The 14,939-nt window shown below is 42.2% G+C and overlaps 1 protein-coding gene across 1 annotated transcript in view; it reads left to right on the forward strand.

Moving 5' to 3' along the window:
• Window positions 1–14,051, forward strand: part of C2cd5 (C2 calcium dependent domain containing 5) — a 104,245-nt gene extending 90,194 nt beyond the window's left edge. Inside the window, exons 25-30 of the mRNA XM_037204318.1 lie at window positions 220–264; window positions 3,203–3,281; window positions 4,158–4,259; window positions 5,485–5,675; window positions 9,836–9,982; window positions 13,278–14,051. Of these exons, the coding sequence (XP_037060213.1) occupies window positions 220–264; window positions 3,203–3,281; window positions 4,158–4,259; window positions 5,485–5,675; window positions 9,836–9,982; window positions 13,278–13,406 (693 nt within the window). The 3' untranslated portion in view covers window positions 13,407–14,051. The remainder of the gene's footprint in view (window positions 1–219; window positions 265–3,202; window positions 3,282–4,157; window positions 4,260–5,484; window positions 5,676–9,835; window positions 9,983–13,277) is intronic.
• The last annotated feature ends 888 nt before the right edge of the window (window positions 14,052–14,939 follow it).

Raw genomic sequence — 14,939 nt, forward strand, 5'->3', positions numbered from 1 at the left:
CTGCTGCTGTTATTTTGGTCATTAATATGCTCCTTTCTGCTGGCCCATTCTTAACCTGAGTTTGTTTTCTTCTCCATATTTGTGGCCATAGGGTTTGTAAGTGTTGTTAGAGTAAGCTAAGAGAGTCATTTGTAACTGTATTTGCTTTGCCTGGTTAGAGTTATTTCTCTGGCAGTGACAGAGTTATCACTTAATGATACCTTTTTGTTTTACTTTTAGTTTGCTAACATGATCATGCTGTGCTATGTAGATCTGGCTGATCTGGTACTTGTTATGTAGCCCCAGACTGGCTGTAAATATTCAGTCAACCTCCTGACCCAGACTCCTGGGGTAAAGGCATGCACCACATGCCCACTGATGAGGATGACTTAAAGATGAGAAGCAGGGCCAGTGTGATGACTCAGTAGGGAAGGGTGCTTGCCACCAGCTCTGTGACTGACCTGAGTTCCATCCCCAGGTCTCATATGATTGAAGAAGGAAGCATGCCCTCTGCAGAGTGCCCCTTAACTGCTCACATGGCATGTGTGCAACCACACACACACACACAGAAATTGTGAAAGCGTGGACAGCTGTGTGTCTTGATAACAGTTCTTTGCAGGAAACGTGGGGCTCTCACATGAGAATGAGAACTGTTTGTCTCCTCCTTGTAGATGTTCTGATGACACAGAATTCAGTGCTAGCTCCCCAGCAGAGCTTGAATGATACTTAATGAGAATAATGAAATCTGTGTCCTCCATTTAAAAATGACCTGGAGATTGCTTATTGTTTTATTGTTAATTAGTTACCAGTGTGTTGATGAACCACACTGCAAACAGTTGTAGTGCCTTCAGTTTGAGAGCCTTTTGCCTGGGAAGCGAGACTATACTGAGAAGGACCCAAGAGTCTGAGTGCTTCGGTGTCTAAGGTGTGCAGATTGGACTGAGGTGCCAAAGTTTTCTTGTCCCCAAACCAGCTGACCTTGAGTGTTTCTCTAAGAATTAAGATCATAGCAAGTATGTTAGTGATAACTGTTCTCCCAGGTGTACTAAAAAGGCTCCTTGAACATTGAAGAATGTCTGTGAAAACTATTGAAATTAGGGAATAAAGACCCCCCTTTATAAGTATTTAGGGGGAGAGGTAATTTCAGAGAGAAATGTATGCACTATAAAATCATGTAATCTGAAAGTCTCCTTTTCCTTTTATTTCCCTTCTCAAAAACATGTACTCTTATTAGCTTATTCTCTGTAGAAAATAACATAATTTTATTTATTTGTGTTTTTTGAGATAGGATCTTACATAGCCTAGACTGATCAGACTCACTACATAGCTGAGGATGACTTAAACTTCTGATCCTCCTCACACCTCTTCCCAAATGCCGGTTTACAAGTGTGTACCCAAATGCTTGGCTCATCATTGTGTGTTTACAAACACAAACATTTTTCATATTGCTTTGTACTGTGTTGTTTCTACTTGGCACAGTTCAGGGTTGCTATTAAATCATACACAGGAATACTGAGTTATGGGAGAGAATTTCATTTTAGTGGTTTCTAAGATGATTTTAGTCATTCCTTCTTGCTTCTGAGAAAACAGTTCCTAGGATACCCAATCCAAACTACCCTCCTTTTCTCCTTCTCCCTCCCTCCCTCCCTCCCTCCCTCCCTCCCTCCTCCCTCCCTCCCTCTCTCTCTCTCTCTCTCTCTCTGTCTCTGTCTCTCTCTTGATGGAGATCAAGTTCCAGAGCCTGTGCATGCTAGTCAGTCTATTACGAGGCTATAGTACCCGACCTCTTGTTTTTTGTTTTGGAGAAAGCCTGGAACTCCTGCCTCTGTCTTCCAAGTTGGTAGGTGAGTGTTTGTCATCACACCCAGCTCAACTATACTTCCTGTAAATATATGCTCACAGAGTCTATCCTGCTCAGCAGTAGCCCCAGAGAACCCTGGAAACCTCTAAGCCTGGAGTAGGCTGGCTGTTCTCCATGTATGCATGGAGTCCCTTTCTGTCCTGTGTGGTCTCTAGAGACTGTTAAGCCTCTGAATACATGTCAGGGCCTCCCTGTCTTCTTCCTGTATTCCCATCTCCTTCTGGACTTGCTAAGTTCCTTAGTCTCCTGAATCACAAGGACTGTACCAGTTAGGTATGTAGTCTGTGGACATGATGGTTGATGTTCAGGCATGTCTGCAGCATGGCACCTTCCCAGTCATCTGTGGCCTGCACCCGGTGGTCCCATTTATTAATCAACTCCACATTCGGAGGACTGTTAACTCCTGCATGCTCTCCAGTGTTAGCTACCAGTTGAAAGGGCTACTCCATTAGGAGAATGTTCTGTACAAATCATATCTTGCATAGTTAAATTTTATTAATTTGAAAATATTACCTAAAGATCAATACATTAGAGATGGAAAATGTATTTACTTAGTTGATACTTTTAAAAAAATTGGATGTCTCAAATAATTTTTAGTGTTTCTAATGAGCTATTCCTTTTTTTTTTTTTTTTTCAGTTTTACAATTCCTTGAAACAAAAATTCAGATAGGCTAGTACAGAGAAAACATAAACAACAAAAATATATTGACTTTAATAGTACTTCTACATTTTCACAATATCTTACATATGCACAATAAATGCCTGTCTGGATGCTACTCTCCAGCCTGTTAGGAGGAGTGTGATTCTATTTGGGTGGTCCTGGGATTCTTAGTTATCTCTCTGGAGATCTGTCAGTCACCCTTAAGTACTACAAAGTCTTGTTACCAGCAGAGGGAGTTGCTGATAAAATCAGATGGAGAGGTTGGAGGTGAGAAGAGCCAAGGCTAGGAAGTGGGATTGATAAGTGTGGAGCATGGGTGGTTACCTGGTGTGTGGTTTTTGTGGTACTAGCTCTCATTCCTCTCCTAAAACACTGCCTTCAATTTTCCTCTTCTGAGCCCTCCCCCGCACACTGACCCTTTCTTCAGTCCAATCTGCGTACCCTGTACCATCATTCTATTAACATGCTACTGTTTGTATTTTCTCCAGAAACTCACTTTGTGTCGTAGTAAGCAAATATCTTGGCATGGTATTTATTAATGGGGTTAGTTTTCACATAATGGAACTGCGTTTTAAATCCTAATACTTGTATTTGGTTTGCCTTTGTAATGAAGCTGTAAAGGTTTATTTACTCTATTCTTGGGGCTCACAGAAGATATTAACAATCAGCAGGAAGAGGTGCTGGCTTGGCTTCGCATCTGAGCTAATGCTGTTCGTATTGTCTTACTAGAACACCTGGAGAGTGCGAGTTCTAACTCAGGTACACCAGCTGCACAGAGAGGTGAGTTTGCCCGGCTGAGCACACAGTCACCATACAGTTATAGACATAGACATGTACTGGACAGTGGAGTAAACCTCAGATATGGCTTTATTGTATTTAGAATGTTTTACAAATTCATTGACTATTTACTTCGTTATTATTTTTTAATATTGTAATAGTCTTTATAGTTTCTAAGGTTTTAGCTCTTTAATCTTTTATAAATGGTAGCAATGTAAAAGTTACTGTTCGTAGAAGGGGTGCTAGCTGCACCCCCCCACAAATCTTGCCAGAGGCCTTGCAGCCAGAAATCAGACCTGGAAGCAGAACATATGATGACAACGACCCCTTGTTTTCCCCACCGGTTTAATAGCTGGGTTACTGACGGTGAAAGAAGATACTTTAGTAAGAAACAGGTCAGCTAGTGAGGTGGTGGGGTTTTTGTTGTTGTTGTTTTTTGTTTTCCCCTTCAAGTATTTTTTAGCACTTGATTCTTTTTTAGTTTTGATTTTTGGCTAAAGTGGGGGAGGGGTTGCTCATAATGGGTTGATTATAAGTTGGATTATAAGTTAAAATCAAATAGAAGCAATGAAACTCTTAGAAGGAGGAGAGCGGAAACAACTAAGCAGTCTGTCCTCTGCTCAGGCCTCAGCTGGACTGCACTTGTCCTCCTGAGACCACACGGTCATGCGCCCAGCCCTCCGCCATGCTGGGTGTGGACATTGAATGTCTAAGCTCCACCCCCCACTGGTTCTCCCTCTCCTGTCTGACCGGAAAAGGTCGGTCTTTCCCTAAGCTACAGCCAAGTTAAGTTACATCATCAAGGAGGATTATGGCGAGTAAGACACATCATCCATATTTTTCTTTGTGTTTTCTTTTGTTTTCTGTCTGTGTTTTCAGCAACGTCAGTTGATTACAGTTCCTTTGCAGACAGATGCAGCAGCTGGATAGAGCTCATTAAACTGAAAGCTCAGACCATAAGGCGCGGATCAATTAAGACAAGTAGGCGGATGTTTCTACCACATTCTGATGACCTGAGAAGCATATCCCTGATTTCCCAGTGGTGAAGGCTAGACCTTACTGCCTAGTAACAACATTGCCAGTCAGTCATGTATTTGAGTGTGAAAGCTGCAGGTGCTTGGTCCTTGTGAGAAGTTATTATAGAGGCTCTCAGTGGTTTTCTAGCTGTAGAACTGTCTTTTACATTTTATATTTGTGAAACTTTCTGAAAGTACATGGGTGCATATTACATCCCTGTTTAGGAGGCCGTGGCCAGCTTTCTTGTTGAAGAGACACTCTTCAGGACCCAGTGAACTACTGACTGCATGGCTGTCGGCTTCCGCAGCCTGAGAGACAGGGCACTGAAAGGGCAAGTGTGCCTACCAAGTTGACAGCTTGTCTCACCGCGAGACTCGAGAGGCATGTCTTAGAGCCTGTGTTTTGGCAGATTCTAAGAAAACAATATTTGAGTGAATTTACAAGGGAAAGAGCTACATTTTAAAGGGGGTGATACAGAAGATAGAACAGAATCGTATTTTTAACCCTAGAGGTGCTAAATTAACAACTAGACAACCTTAGTTTCCTCTTGTGGAAACAGGCATGATGGTGACCCTGTGGCTGGTTGTGACGTTAGGAAAACACAGGGATGTGTGTTTATTGCAGTTACTTAGTAAGTGGTGGTAACTATTTTACCTGTTACTTCCCAAAACATCCTTTAGACAGCCAAGATTGCTTGTTAAGGGCTAAAGTTATGTGGCTGTTTAATCAAAAAAGTTTGGGAAGGAAATATGTATTACACCTAGTGTTACGTAGGCTGCCTACTCTCAACAGTGATGGAGTGTCGGAAACAGGTGGAAAATGTCCTGGGAATGTAACAACTTTCACACTCTCCTTGGATAATTTGTTTCTACAGCAGCTACCTTACCGCTCTGGCGCTTTCCTTTCTCCACTGTGTAACCGATCATTGTGTGTCTAGCTACACTGCATCAACATTTTCCTTTGCAGGAATGCCATTTTCCTTCCCAAAGAATTCCATTCCAGCATCTCCTCATGTTTCTCTCTCTCTCTCTCTCTGAATTGCATGTGGTGCATGATAATTTCTTTTCTCTCATGACATGGCTTAGTCTCACAGACAGCTGAATGTTGTCACCACTTGTTTGGAAACCTTAGGGGATTATCTAGTTCCCAGTGTCTCTTCTTAATGTTTTCGTTATTTCTCCCATTTTAGCTGTGACGGTTGAGAAAGCAAGTCCCATGGGTGATGGAAATTTCCGGAATCGCTCTGCTCCACCTTGTGCAAGTTCCACAGTCGGGGTTGTTAAGATGACACCTCTTTCTTTCATTCCTGGAGCAAAGATAACAAAATATCTCGGCATCATTAACATGTTTTTTATTAGAGAAACTACTTCTCTCCGTGAGGTAACTTTACAAAACTTAAAATTTTTTTTCTTGAAAGAATGAGTAATAAAACCAAGTTTTAAATTGTTTTCTTCTAAATAACATGGACTCTTATATTTTACTTACCTATTTGTGACCTGTCCAGATGGATTTTTGTATAAGACTTGCATTTCATACAGTCACCCATTTTACAAGAGTTGTATCTGATTCAAGTTCATTTGTTTGTAGACGTTCTAGATCCTTATTGTAAAACAAATAACTTCCTTTTATATTTGATCCAAGATTTAAAACTGCCCTGACAGGACATCCTAAGTTTTCTAAGTAGCTATTTTTTGAGGTATATTTAAACAGCAGTTTTTAAGGAACCACATTTAGAAGTAGTGGGTTTTTATAGTAGCTGTGTGATGCAGAGATACTTTATTTACCTCTGCTCTCTTCCCGCTGGCTCTCAGTCTTGACAGTGCACAGAGCGCTGTTTCTCCCCATTCTCAGTGCACACGGGGAACTGTTACATAGTGGTTGTGAAATTTTATGTGATAAGATTCGGTTTCAAAACCATGGCCACTCTATTGTGTCATTTGTAACATGGGAATTTAACCTAATAGAAAAGGAAATTATATTGTATCTTATGAGTCAGGGCTGCTGAACAAATTAGTGTTATGAATAGGGAACCTTTGAAATTACTGAGGTGTGAAACCCCGTCATCTCTGTCTGTTTTACTGCCGCGCAGTTTGTGTTGTGGAAAGTGCCTTTCTTACAAGATGACTCAGCTGTGCTTTGCTTTGTGTCACAGGAAGTTCTTGTGTGCTTGTGCTCTTGGAACAGCTGTCTCCACGCCACACTTCCTTCTCCCAGCATGGAGCCTGCCTGGCACAGAGCAAGCACAATATGTCTTTCTGTAAATAAATGAATAATGTCTGACAGGTTAATTAATTAGGTGTATGCTTGCTTTAAGATAATCTATCTTAATTGTACTCTAATTATGTTTATGTGGAGAATAAACCATGTAGTCTCAGAACCTCTCAATAGAGAATTAAAGTCCACTTAAGTTCGACAAAATAGGTTTGTTTCAAAATTGGCATGTTTTTTTTTCTGTTGTTTTCTTTTCTAGTTGCTCCTAGTAGTGTATGGTAGTAGTGGTGTATGGTAGTAGTGTATGGTAGTGGTGTATGGTAGTAGTGTATGGCAGTAGTGTATGGTAGTAGTGGTGTATGGTGGTAGTGGTGTATGGTAGTGGTGTATGGTAGTGGTGTATGGTGGTAGTGGTGTATGGTAGTGGTGTATGGTAGTAGTAGTGTATGGTAGTGGTGTATGGTAGTGGTGTATGGTAGTAGTGTATGGCAGTAGTGTATGGTAGTAGTAGTGTATGGTAATAGTGGTGTATGGTAGTAGTGGTGTATGGTAGTGGTGTATGGTAGTAGTAGTGTATGGTAGTGGTGTATGGTAGTGGTGTATGGTAGTAGTGTATGGCAGTAGTGTATGGTAGTAGTGGTGCATGGTAGTGGTGTATGGTAGTGGTGTATGGTAGTGGTGTATGGTAGTAGTGTATGGCAGTAGTGTATGGCAGTAGTGTATGGCAGTAGTGTATGGCAGTAGTGTATGGCAGTAGTGTATGGCAGTAGTGTATGGCAGTAGTGTATGGCAGTGGTGTATGGCAGTGGTGTATGGCAGTGGTGTATGGTAGTGGTGTATGGTAGTGGTGTATGGCAGTAGTGTATGGCAGTAGTGTATGGCAGTAGTGTTTGGCAGTAGTGTATGGTAGTAGTGTATGGCAGTAGTGTATGGCAGTAGTGTATGGCAGTAGTGTATGGTAGTAGTGTATGGCAGTAGTGTATGGCAGTAGTGTATGGCAGTGGTGTATGGTAGTGGTGTATGGTAGTGGTGTATGGCAGTAGTGTATGGCAGTAGTGTATGGCAGTAGTGTATGGCAGTGGTGTATGGCAGTGGTGTATGGTAGTGGTGTATGGTAGTGGTGTATGGTGGTAGTGGTGTATGGTAGTGGTGTATGGTAGTAGTAGTGTATGGTAGTGGTGTATGGTAGTGGTGTATGGTAGTAGTGTATGGCAGTAGTGTATGGTAGTAGTAGTGTATGGTAATAGTGGTGTATGGTAGTAGTGGTGTATGGTAGTGGTGTATGGTAGTAGTAGTGTATGGTAGTGGTGTATGGTAGTGGTGTATGGTAGTAGTGTATGGCAGTAGTGTATGGTAGTAGTGGTGCATGGTAGTGGTGTATGGTAGTGGTGTATGGTAGTGGTGTATGGTAGTAGTGTATGGCAGTAGTGTATGGCAGTAGTGTATGGCAGTAGTGTATGGCAGTAGTGTATGGCAGTAGTGTATGGCAGTAGTGTATGGCAGTAGTGTATGGCAGTGGTGTATGGCAGTGGTGTATGGCAGTGGTGTATGGTAGTGGTGTATGGTAGTGGTGTATGGCAGTAGTGTATGGCAGTAGTGTATGGCAGTAGTGTATGGCAGTAGTGTTTGGCAGTAGTGTATGGTAGTAGTGTATGGCAGTAGTGTATGGCAGTAGTGTATGGCAGTAGTGTATGGTAGTAGTGTATGGCAGTAGTGTATGGCAGTGGTGTATGGCAGTGGTGTATGGTAGTGGTGTATGGTAGTGGTGTATGGCAGTAGTGTATGGCAGTAGTGTATGGCAGTAGTGTATGGCAGTGGTGTATGGCAGTGGTGTATGGTAGTGGTGTATGGTAGTGGTGTATGGCAGTGGTGTATGGCAGTGGTGTATGGCAGTAGTGTATGGCAGTAGTGTATGGCAGTAGTTTATGGTAGTGGTGTATGGCAGTAGTGTATGGCAGTAGTGTATGGTAGTAGTGTATGGCAGTGGTATATGGCAGTGGTGTATGGTAGTGGTGTATGGTAGTGGTGTATGGCAGTAGTGTATGGCAGTAGTGTATGGCACACATGATCCTGTTGTCTCAGCCTGATAGATAGTGGGGTTCATGCACAAGCTGCTGGCCACACTGGAGTCCACGGTTTCATTTCCTTACTCCTTGCTGCTGGGGAAGCTCTCCCTGCTGCGGTGGTACTGCCTGGTCAATCTCACTGTAGCAGAGACCTGCACCATTGGCCTAGGGCGCAACATCCCACATGTGTCGTTGCCTGGTGAGATCCTTCTCACAGTCGTTTGTGCTTCTAGAACTGACCTGCACGTATTCTGTCCTCTCTGGACACCAGGCACATATGTGGTGCACAGACATGTATGCAGGCAAAGCACTCACGCATGTCAACTTTTTTTTAAAGATGTACTTAAGAAAATAACTTAGGTCCTAGTAGTAGACTCTGCTGTTCCTTGACTCCAGTTTAATTCAGAAATGTCCTTGATTGTCCTTAACCTCACCTCCAGTAGAGTTGATAGAAAACTTAAGTAGAAAAGCATTTAAGCTATTGACTGACTTTTAATTTCTGTTTTGTTTGGTTTTGTAACAGAAAAAGTTCCCCATGCTGCTCTTTTTATCCTCTGGCAATGCGTATGGATGCTGCTTGTGTAGTGCTGAATTGTGCATTAGTATATGATGTGGAAAACAGGCGCAGCAAGGACCACCTGTGAGCTGCCTCGTGTGCACAGGTGTAGGCCCAGCCAGCCTGAGGCCAGAAGGTCATGATTCTGACCCTGTGTACCAAATGATGATGACGATGGCGATGAGGCTAGGTGTAGATGAGTAGAGTAGAGCAATTGCTGGGCGGCACAAAGCCCTGGGGTTGTTCTCCAGCATCCCATATTCATAAATCATACATTGTGTATAATAAAAGCTAGTCATGGACAAATTACAGTTTATCTGAGCTTTAATGAGAGTACTTTAAAATCCTTACTCAGAGGTGTGTTTATTAAAAGTATGTTTATTGCCGGGCGGTGGTGGCTCACGCCTTTAATCCCAGCACTCGGGAGGCAGAGCTAGGTGGATCTCTGTGAGTTCGAGGCCAGCCTGGGCTACAGAGTGAATTCCAGGAAAGGCGCCAAAGCTACACAGAGAAACCCTGTCTCGAAAAGAACAAAACACAATAAAACAAAAAAAGTATGTTTATTAATGCAAAAAAATCCTCACTATGAGAAAAATGTAAATGATTGTCTTGTACACTAAGGCAATTTAGAATGTGTATGTGCTTTTGACATTTTATGTGTGTTCCTAGCCTGTATGTGATATGATGGTCTCATCAATTCTTTGCAGGAAGGAGGAGTCAGTGGTTTCCTCCATGCTTTCATTGCTGAAGTGTTTGCCATGGTAAGAGCTCACGTTGCTGCACTGGGAGGGAATGCTGTTGTTTCCTACATTATGAAGCAGTGTGTCTTCATGGAGAATCCCAGTAAGAACCAGGTGAGGCGACTAAACATCTCGAATGTAAGGCAGTCTGAGAATGACCCTCTGGCCTGCTCACATCCATGCCCTTCTAGAAGAATTGGTTTTTAGAATTTGATTCTAGATGCTTAAAGCATACCTAAGTGACTTTATTAATCATGCGGTCATCATTGCTCAGGCTCTGTTCCACATCTCCCATGACTAGCTGTCACCCTTAATGAAGCATTGCTGGAATTCCTGCACTGAGTTACTGCTCCTGCCACTTCGGTGGTGAACTTTGGGAATATAGATGTGGCTATATCCTCTCTCAGAAGATCTGAGGCACCCCTCACTCTTGTGTGCTGGGATGCCTAGGTTTACCTGCCTTGATGGTGAGGAGCATACAGTGGGGACAGATTGCTTATTTATTTCTATTAAATGTTACTCCGTAAATGGGGTATAGAAGAAGAAGAGGTCTTATTAGATTAAACCTTAGAATATCGTCCTTTTATTAATTTTAATTAAACAGCTCAAATATTTTAAAGATTTCTTCTAAAATTAAATAATTATATAAGTAACAAAATATCCTGAAGGCAGCATGCCCCATCCTACTCCACTTGGTACATACAGAAGTCATATTTTGTATGACACACGTGATAAATGGACAGAAGTACTTGCACCCTGAGCACGGGATATGCAGGCAGACACTGCGTTCAGGAGACTGTAATGCAGGTTTCACAGGATTGAGAAGAGGAGATGTATGTGTCTGTGTGGGTATGGACTTTGCTGCCAGCTCTATACTTAGATATTATAATTAAGGACAAATTATTTACATTCTCAGTACTCCTGGCTTTTTTTGGATAAAGTTAGCTTCACAGCGAGTTTCTGTCATAAATGTGCAAGCAGTGTAAGAGGAGAGTCAAACACAGCTTTAGCCTTATTTCAGAGCCATTAATTTAATCCATTTCTTGAAAAAGGTAAACCATTTAACAGTCTTTTCAGTTCTTCTTGTTAGTTTGTTCTATTAACGTTAATAGATGTTAAAGAATAGTCCTATTCTGAAAGCCAGAAGACAGCTTTCTGGTATGTTGGTGAAGCAGGTTACAAGGAGAGAATCTTGTCACACACCCTGAAGGGACCTGGCACTCAGCTGGACATTTGAGGAAGATACCACATTGACGTCTGGTCTCCACACATGCAGACTAGAGTGTCTGCAGCCTCTTAACCCCACCCCACACACTTCATGGGCCTGTGTGTTCTTCCCACTGAGGAAACCATCCTGACCTTGTTTTTTTTTTTTTTTTATTTTATATATATATTATTTTACAATACCATTCAGTTCTACATATCAGCCATGGGTTCCCCTATTCTCCCCCCTCCCACCCCCTCCCCTTACCCCCAGCCTACCCTCCATTCCCACCTCCTCCAGGACAAGTCCTCCCCCGAGGACTGCGATCAACCTGGTAGACTCAGTCCAGGGAGGTCCAGTCCCTTCCTCCCAGACTGAGCCAAGTGTCCCTGCATAAGCTCCAGGTTTCAAACAGCCAACTCATGCAATGAGCACAGGACTTGGTTGACCTTGTTGTTCTTATATTTTCAAGATACATATGGACATATATGTAGTCTTTTTTATATTATGATATTCTAGTGTATGTTTTGGAGGAGTTGTACCCTATTCAAACTTCAAAAATTCAATTAAAAAATAAGTGTAGGAGGTAGGAGAAGCAGGCAGAGCTGGATGACTTTGAGGCCAGCCGGGTCCCCATAGCTTTGGGCTACCCAGGTGTCTTAGTTAGGGTTTCTATTGCTGTGAAGAGACACCATGACCATGACAACTCTTATGCAGGAAAACATTTAACTGGGGTGGCTTACAGTTCAGAGGTTTGTCCATTATCATCATGATGCAGTGTGGTGGTGTGCAGGCAGACATGGTGCTGGAGAAGTAGCCGAGTGTTCTATATCTTGACTTGAAAGCAGCAGAAAGTGGTCTGGACTCACTGGACATGGCTTGAGCATATATAAGATCTCAAAACCTGCCTTCACAGTGACACACTTCCTCCAACAAGATCACACCTACTCCAGCAAGGCCACGCTTCCTAATAGAGCCACTTCCTTTGAGAGCCATTTTCTTTCAAATCACCACACCAGGGTTACATAGGGAGACCCTGTCTCAAAAACATTAAAAATAGATAAGTTTCTCCCTGTTCTGTGTTCCAGCCAATCAGTTTCTTTACTCCATACAGCCCAAGTCATTAGTGCCTTTCTTTTCTTCTTGTCTATGTTCATGTCACTTCTGTTCCTGAGGATACAGAGAGTATCTTAGCTGCACACAAGCAAGTACACATTTCACATCACTTCTGCACACAGGTAGTACTGCTATGCACATGATTTTGTAGCTTGTTTTTTCACTTCTTTTTTTTGGGGGGGGGGGGGGTATGACTTTCTCAGCTCGAGGCCAAAAGATTGTCTTCATTGTTCCTTCATCCACTCAGCACTCCATAGTGTTAGTCACTCAGAATCCTTAGCTGTTCCCTACTGATGTAGGAGGTAGCTGTTGACTGCTTCTTTGATGTATACAGTGCTCTAAGAACTAACATGGACATAAGGGGGGGCTAGCACAGTGAGTGTATCCATAGGGAAGGCCTCTCATTTTTGTAGTTTTCATACAGGGACAGAATTTGCCCCCATTGAAACTATTTTTCACATTCTAATTAGTTTCACTAATTTATCACATTTATGACACTCAGCCATATTGATAGAGTTTTATGTAATTTTCACTTCTCTTCAGTATTTCAGGTATACCTATTCTGTGTTTTCACTTTCTTCTTGATAATATTTACATTAATTTTAGTATTTTCCTCTTATAAACATGCTGCCATAAAAAGTCCCATCCAGGATTTTTCCCTAGAGGAAAATACAAAATACAGGCCGGAATGGCGATTGCAGAGTACATACTTTCTTCTGCTCTGTGAGAGACTGACAGGTTGCTTTTCAGAGTGGTTGCTCTTCTCCAGTACTGTTTGTTGCCCTGTGCCTTTGTCAGCACCTCGTAAGAGCCAGCTTTCACCGCTCCCCAATATATACGACACTTTGGACTCTTATTGCCAGTGTATAGATCTCTGGTTTATGGCAGGCTTGAATATTTTGTCATTTGTCCCCAGACTTTCTGGATTTCTTTTCTTGTGAACATTTCCTTTTCTGAGCTTCTGCTGCATTCTTTTATCTCGTGGCTGATTGGTCTGTGCTGGATTTGGTTTTCTCCAGACCCCTTGCACAGCAGCCATCTGACCGCTGTGGCTGCATGCACCTGGGCTTCTGTCTGCTGTTTTCACAGGCGCAGTGTCTCATCAACGTCAGTGGTGATGCGGTGGTTTTTGTTCGTGAATCTGACTTAGAGGTCATGTCAACTCAGCAGCCAGCTGTCAACTGCCAGCCGTCCTGTACTGGAGAAGTTACAACCTGAAGACAAAAGGAGCTCAGCTGACTGAAATTCATCTGTCTCCATTGTTTGTCGTCATCTTCACAGACCAAAAACCTCAGCCTGGGGTAGATGACTAAGGAGGAATGAGTATGAGTTGGTTTGGTTTGTGTGGACGTCATGGAGACTTAAGAATTTCTGATCTTGACACTTCATTTGCCCTGTTTACACAGATAGACCCCATGGAATCTAGCACCTTCAGTTATGGGAGTTATTTGTAATTTATGTTGATTTTAATAAATTATAATTAAAAATGAAATGAGAAGATTGTTAAGAGGCTGCGATAAGTAGCTTCTGTAACTTAGAAAACTAAGCAGGAATCCAGATTGCTAATGAGTCCATAGTTGATTTGAGAAATGGAGGAAACTACTGTGTATTTTCAGAAAATTGCTCTGTGGGTTTCTCAGTACCTTTTGCTTGAAATGAGGAATTTGTTAGCTGGACAGGTAATGTACTTCAGCCATATTTTAAAAGGAAACTTCTACAGAGTGCATCTGCAGTCTTGTCTGATGCTCGAAGGAGCTTCCTGGGGAAGCTTCCATATCAAGGAGTGGGGAGACACCTCTCATGACTGGGTGTCCACATCAAGGAGTAGGGAGACACCTCATGACTGGGTGTCCACATCAAGGAGTGGGGAGATGCCTCAGGACTGGATGTGTCCACATTGAGGAAGGAGGGGGATGCCTCAAAACCGTCTGTTGCTTTGTATTTAATTGTCTAGAAGAGGCTTGGCTTTAACTGGGGAGACACCATTGTGAAATGTATTCAAGTAGTGAAAATACAGTCAACCTAGGAAAACCAGGATTGTTTTCTAATAATATTAAATTGCACTCTTACTAATCTAGGGACTTTGGAGAGGTACACTGTTTGGTATAGACTTGGAAATGAGACTTGAATATGCTGTGAAGTGTTGGATGTGTGTATTAAGTCTTACCTATGCCAGGTACCCACTGCTAATGAAATATCAAAGTCCTCCTTTGCCCAACAAAATTTCCTTATAAAACTTAGGATTTTATTCTCTCAGAACAACAAATTACCCTAAAGATGAAAAGTCATCTTATTGTTATACAGGTGTCAATATTTTTCTGTATTTTGTTTATAATTTTATTTTTTAAATAAAAAGTTTATAAACAGAGTATTCCTATTTCTTTGCCTTTTTGATGTGATACATGTCATTACCATTGTTTCATCTCCACACTCATTCCTGAAGTCAGTAAATATCCTGAGCACCTACTGTATGGTGGATCCTCATCTTCATTTTGTGTGGGTGTGTGTTTATGGCACTCCTGCTGTCCTTGGGCAGTTAGCTATTCAATACCTGCTACTGAATGTCTTTTAGATCACAGGGCATAGTTGTAGGTCAGGAGCAAATGTATGCAAGTTCTCGCATGCATCTTCCAGTTCAGTGACCTGCATGCTGAAGCATTTCTGAAGTATGTATGTAGTGCCTAATACTCTGTGTCAGGGAGTCTGATAAACAGTTTGGTTTAACCTTTTCTTAGCCTACCACAGCTTTGC

The sequence above is a fragment of the Peromyscus leucopus genome, chromosome 3, assembly GCF_004664715.2.
Source record: "Peromyscus leucopus breed LL Stock chromosome 3, UCI_PerLeu_2.1, whole genome shotgun sequence".
NCBI lineage: Eukaryota > Metazoa > Chordata > Mammalia > Rodentia > Cricetidae > Peromyscus > Peromyscus leucopus.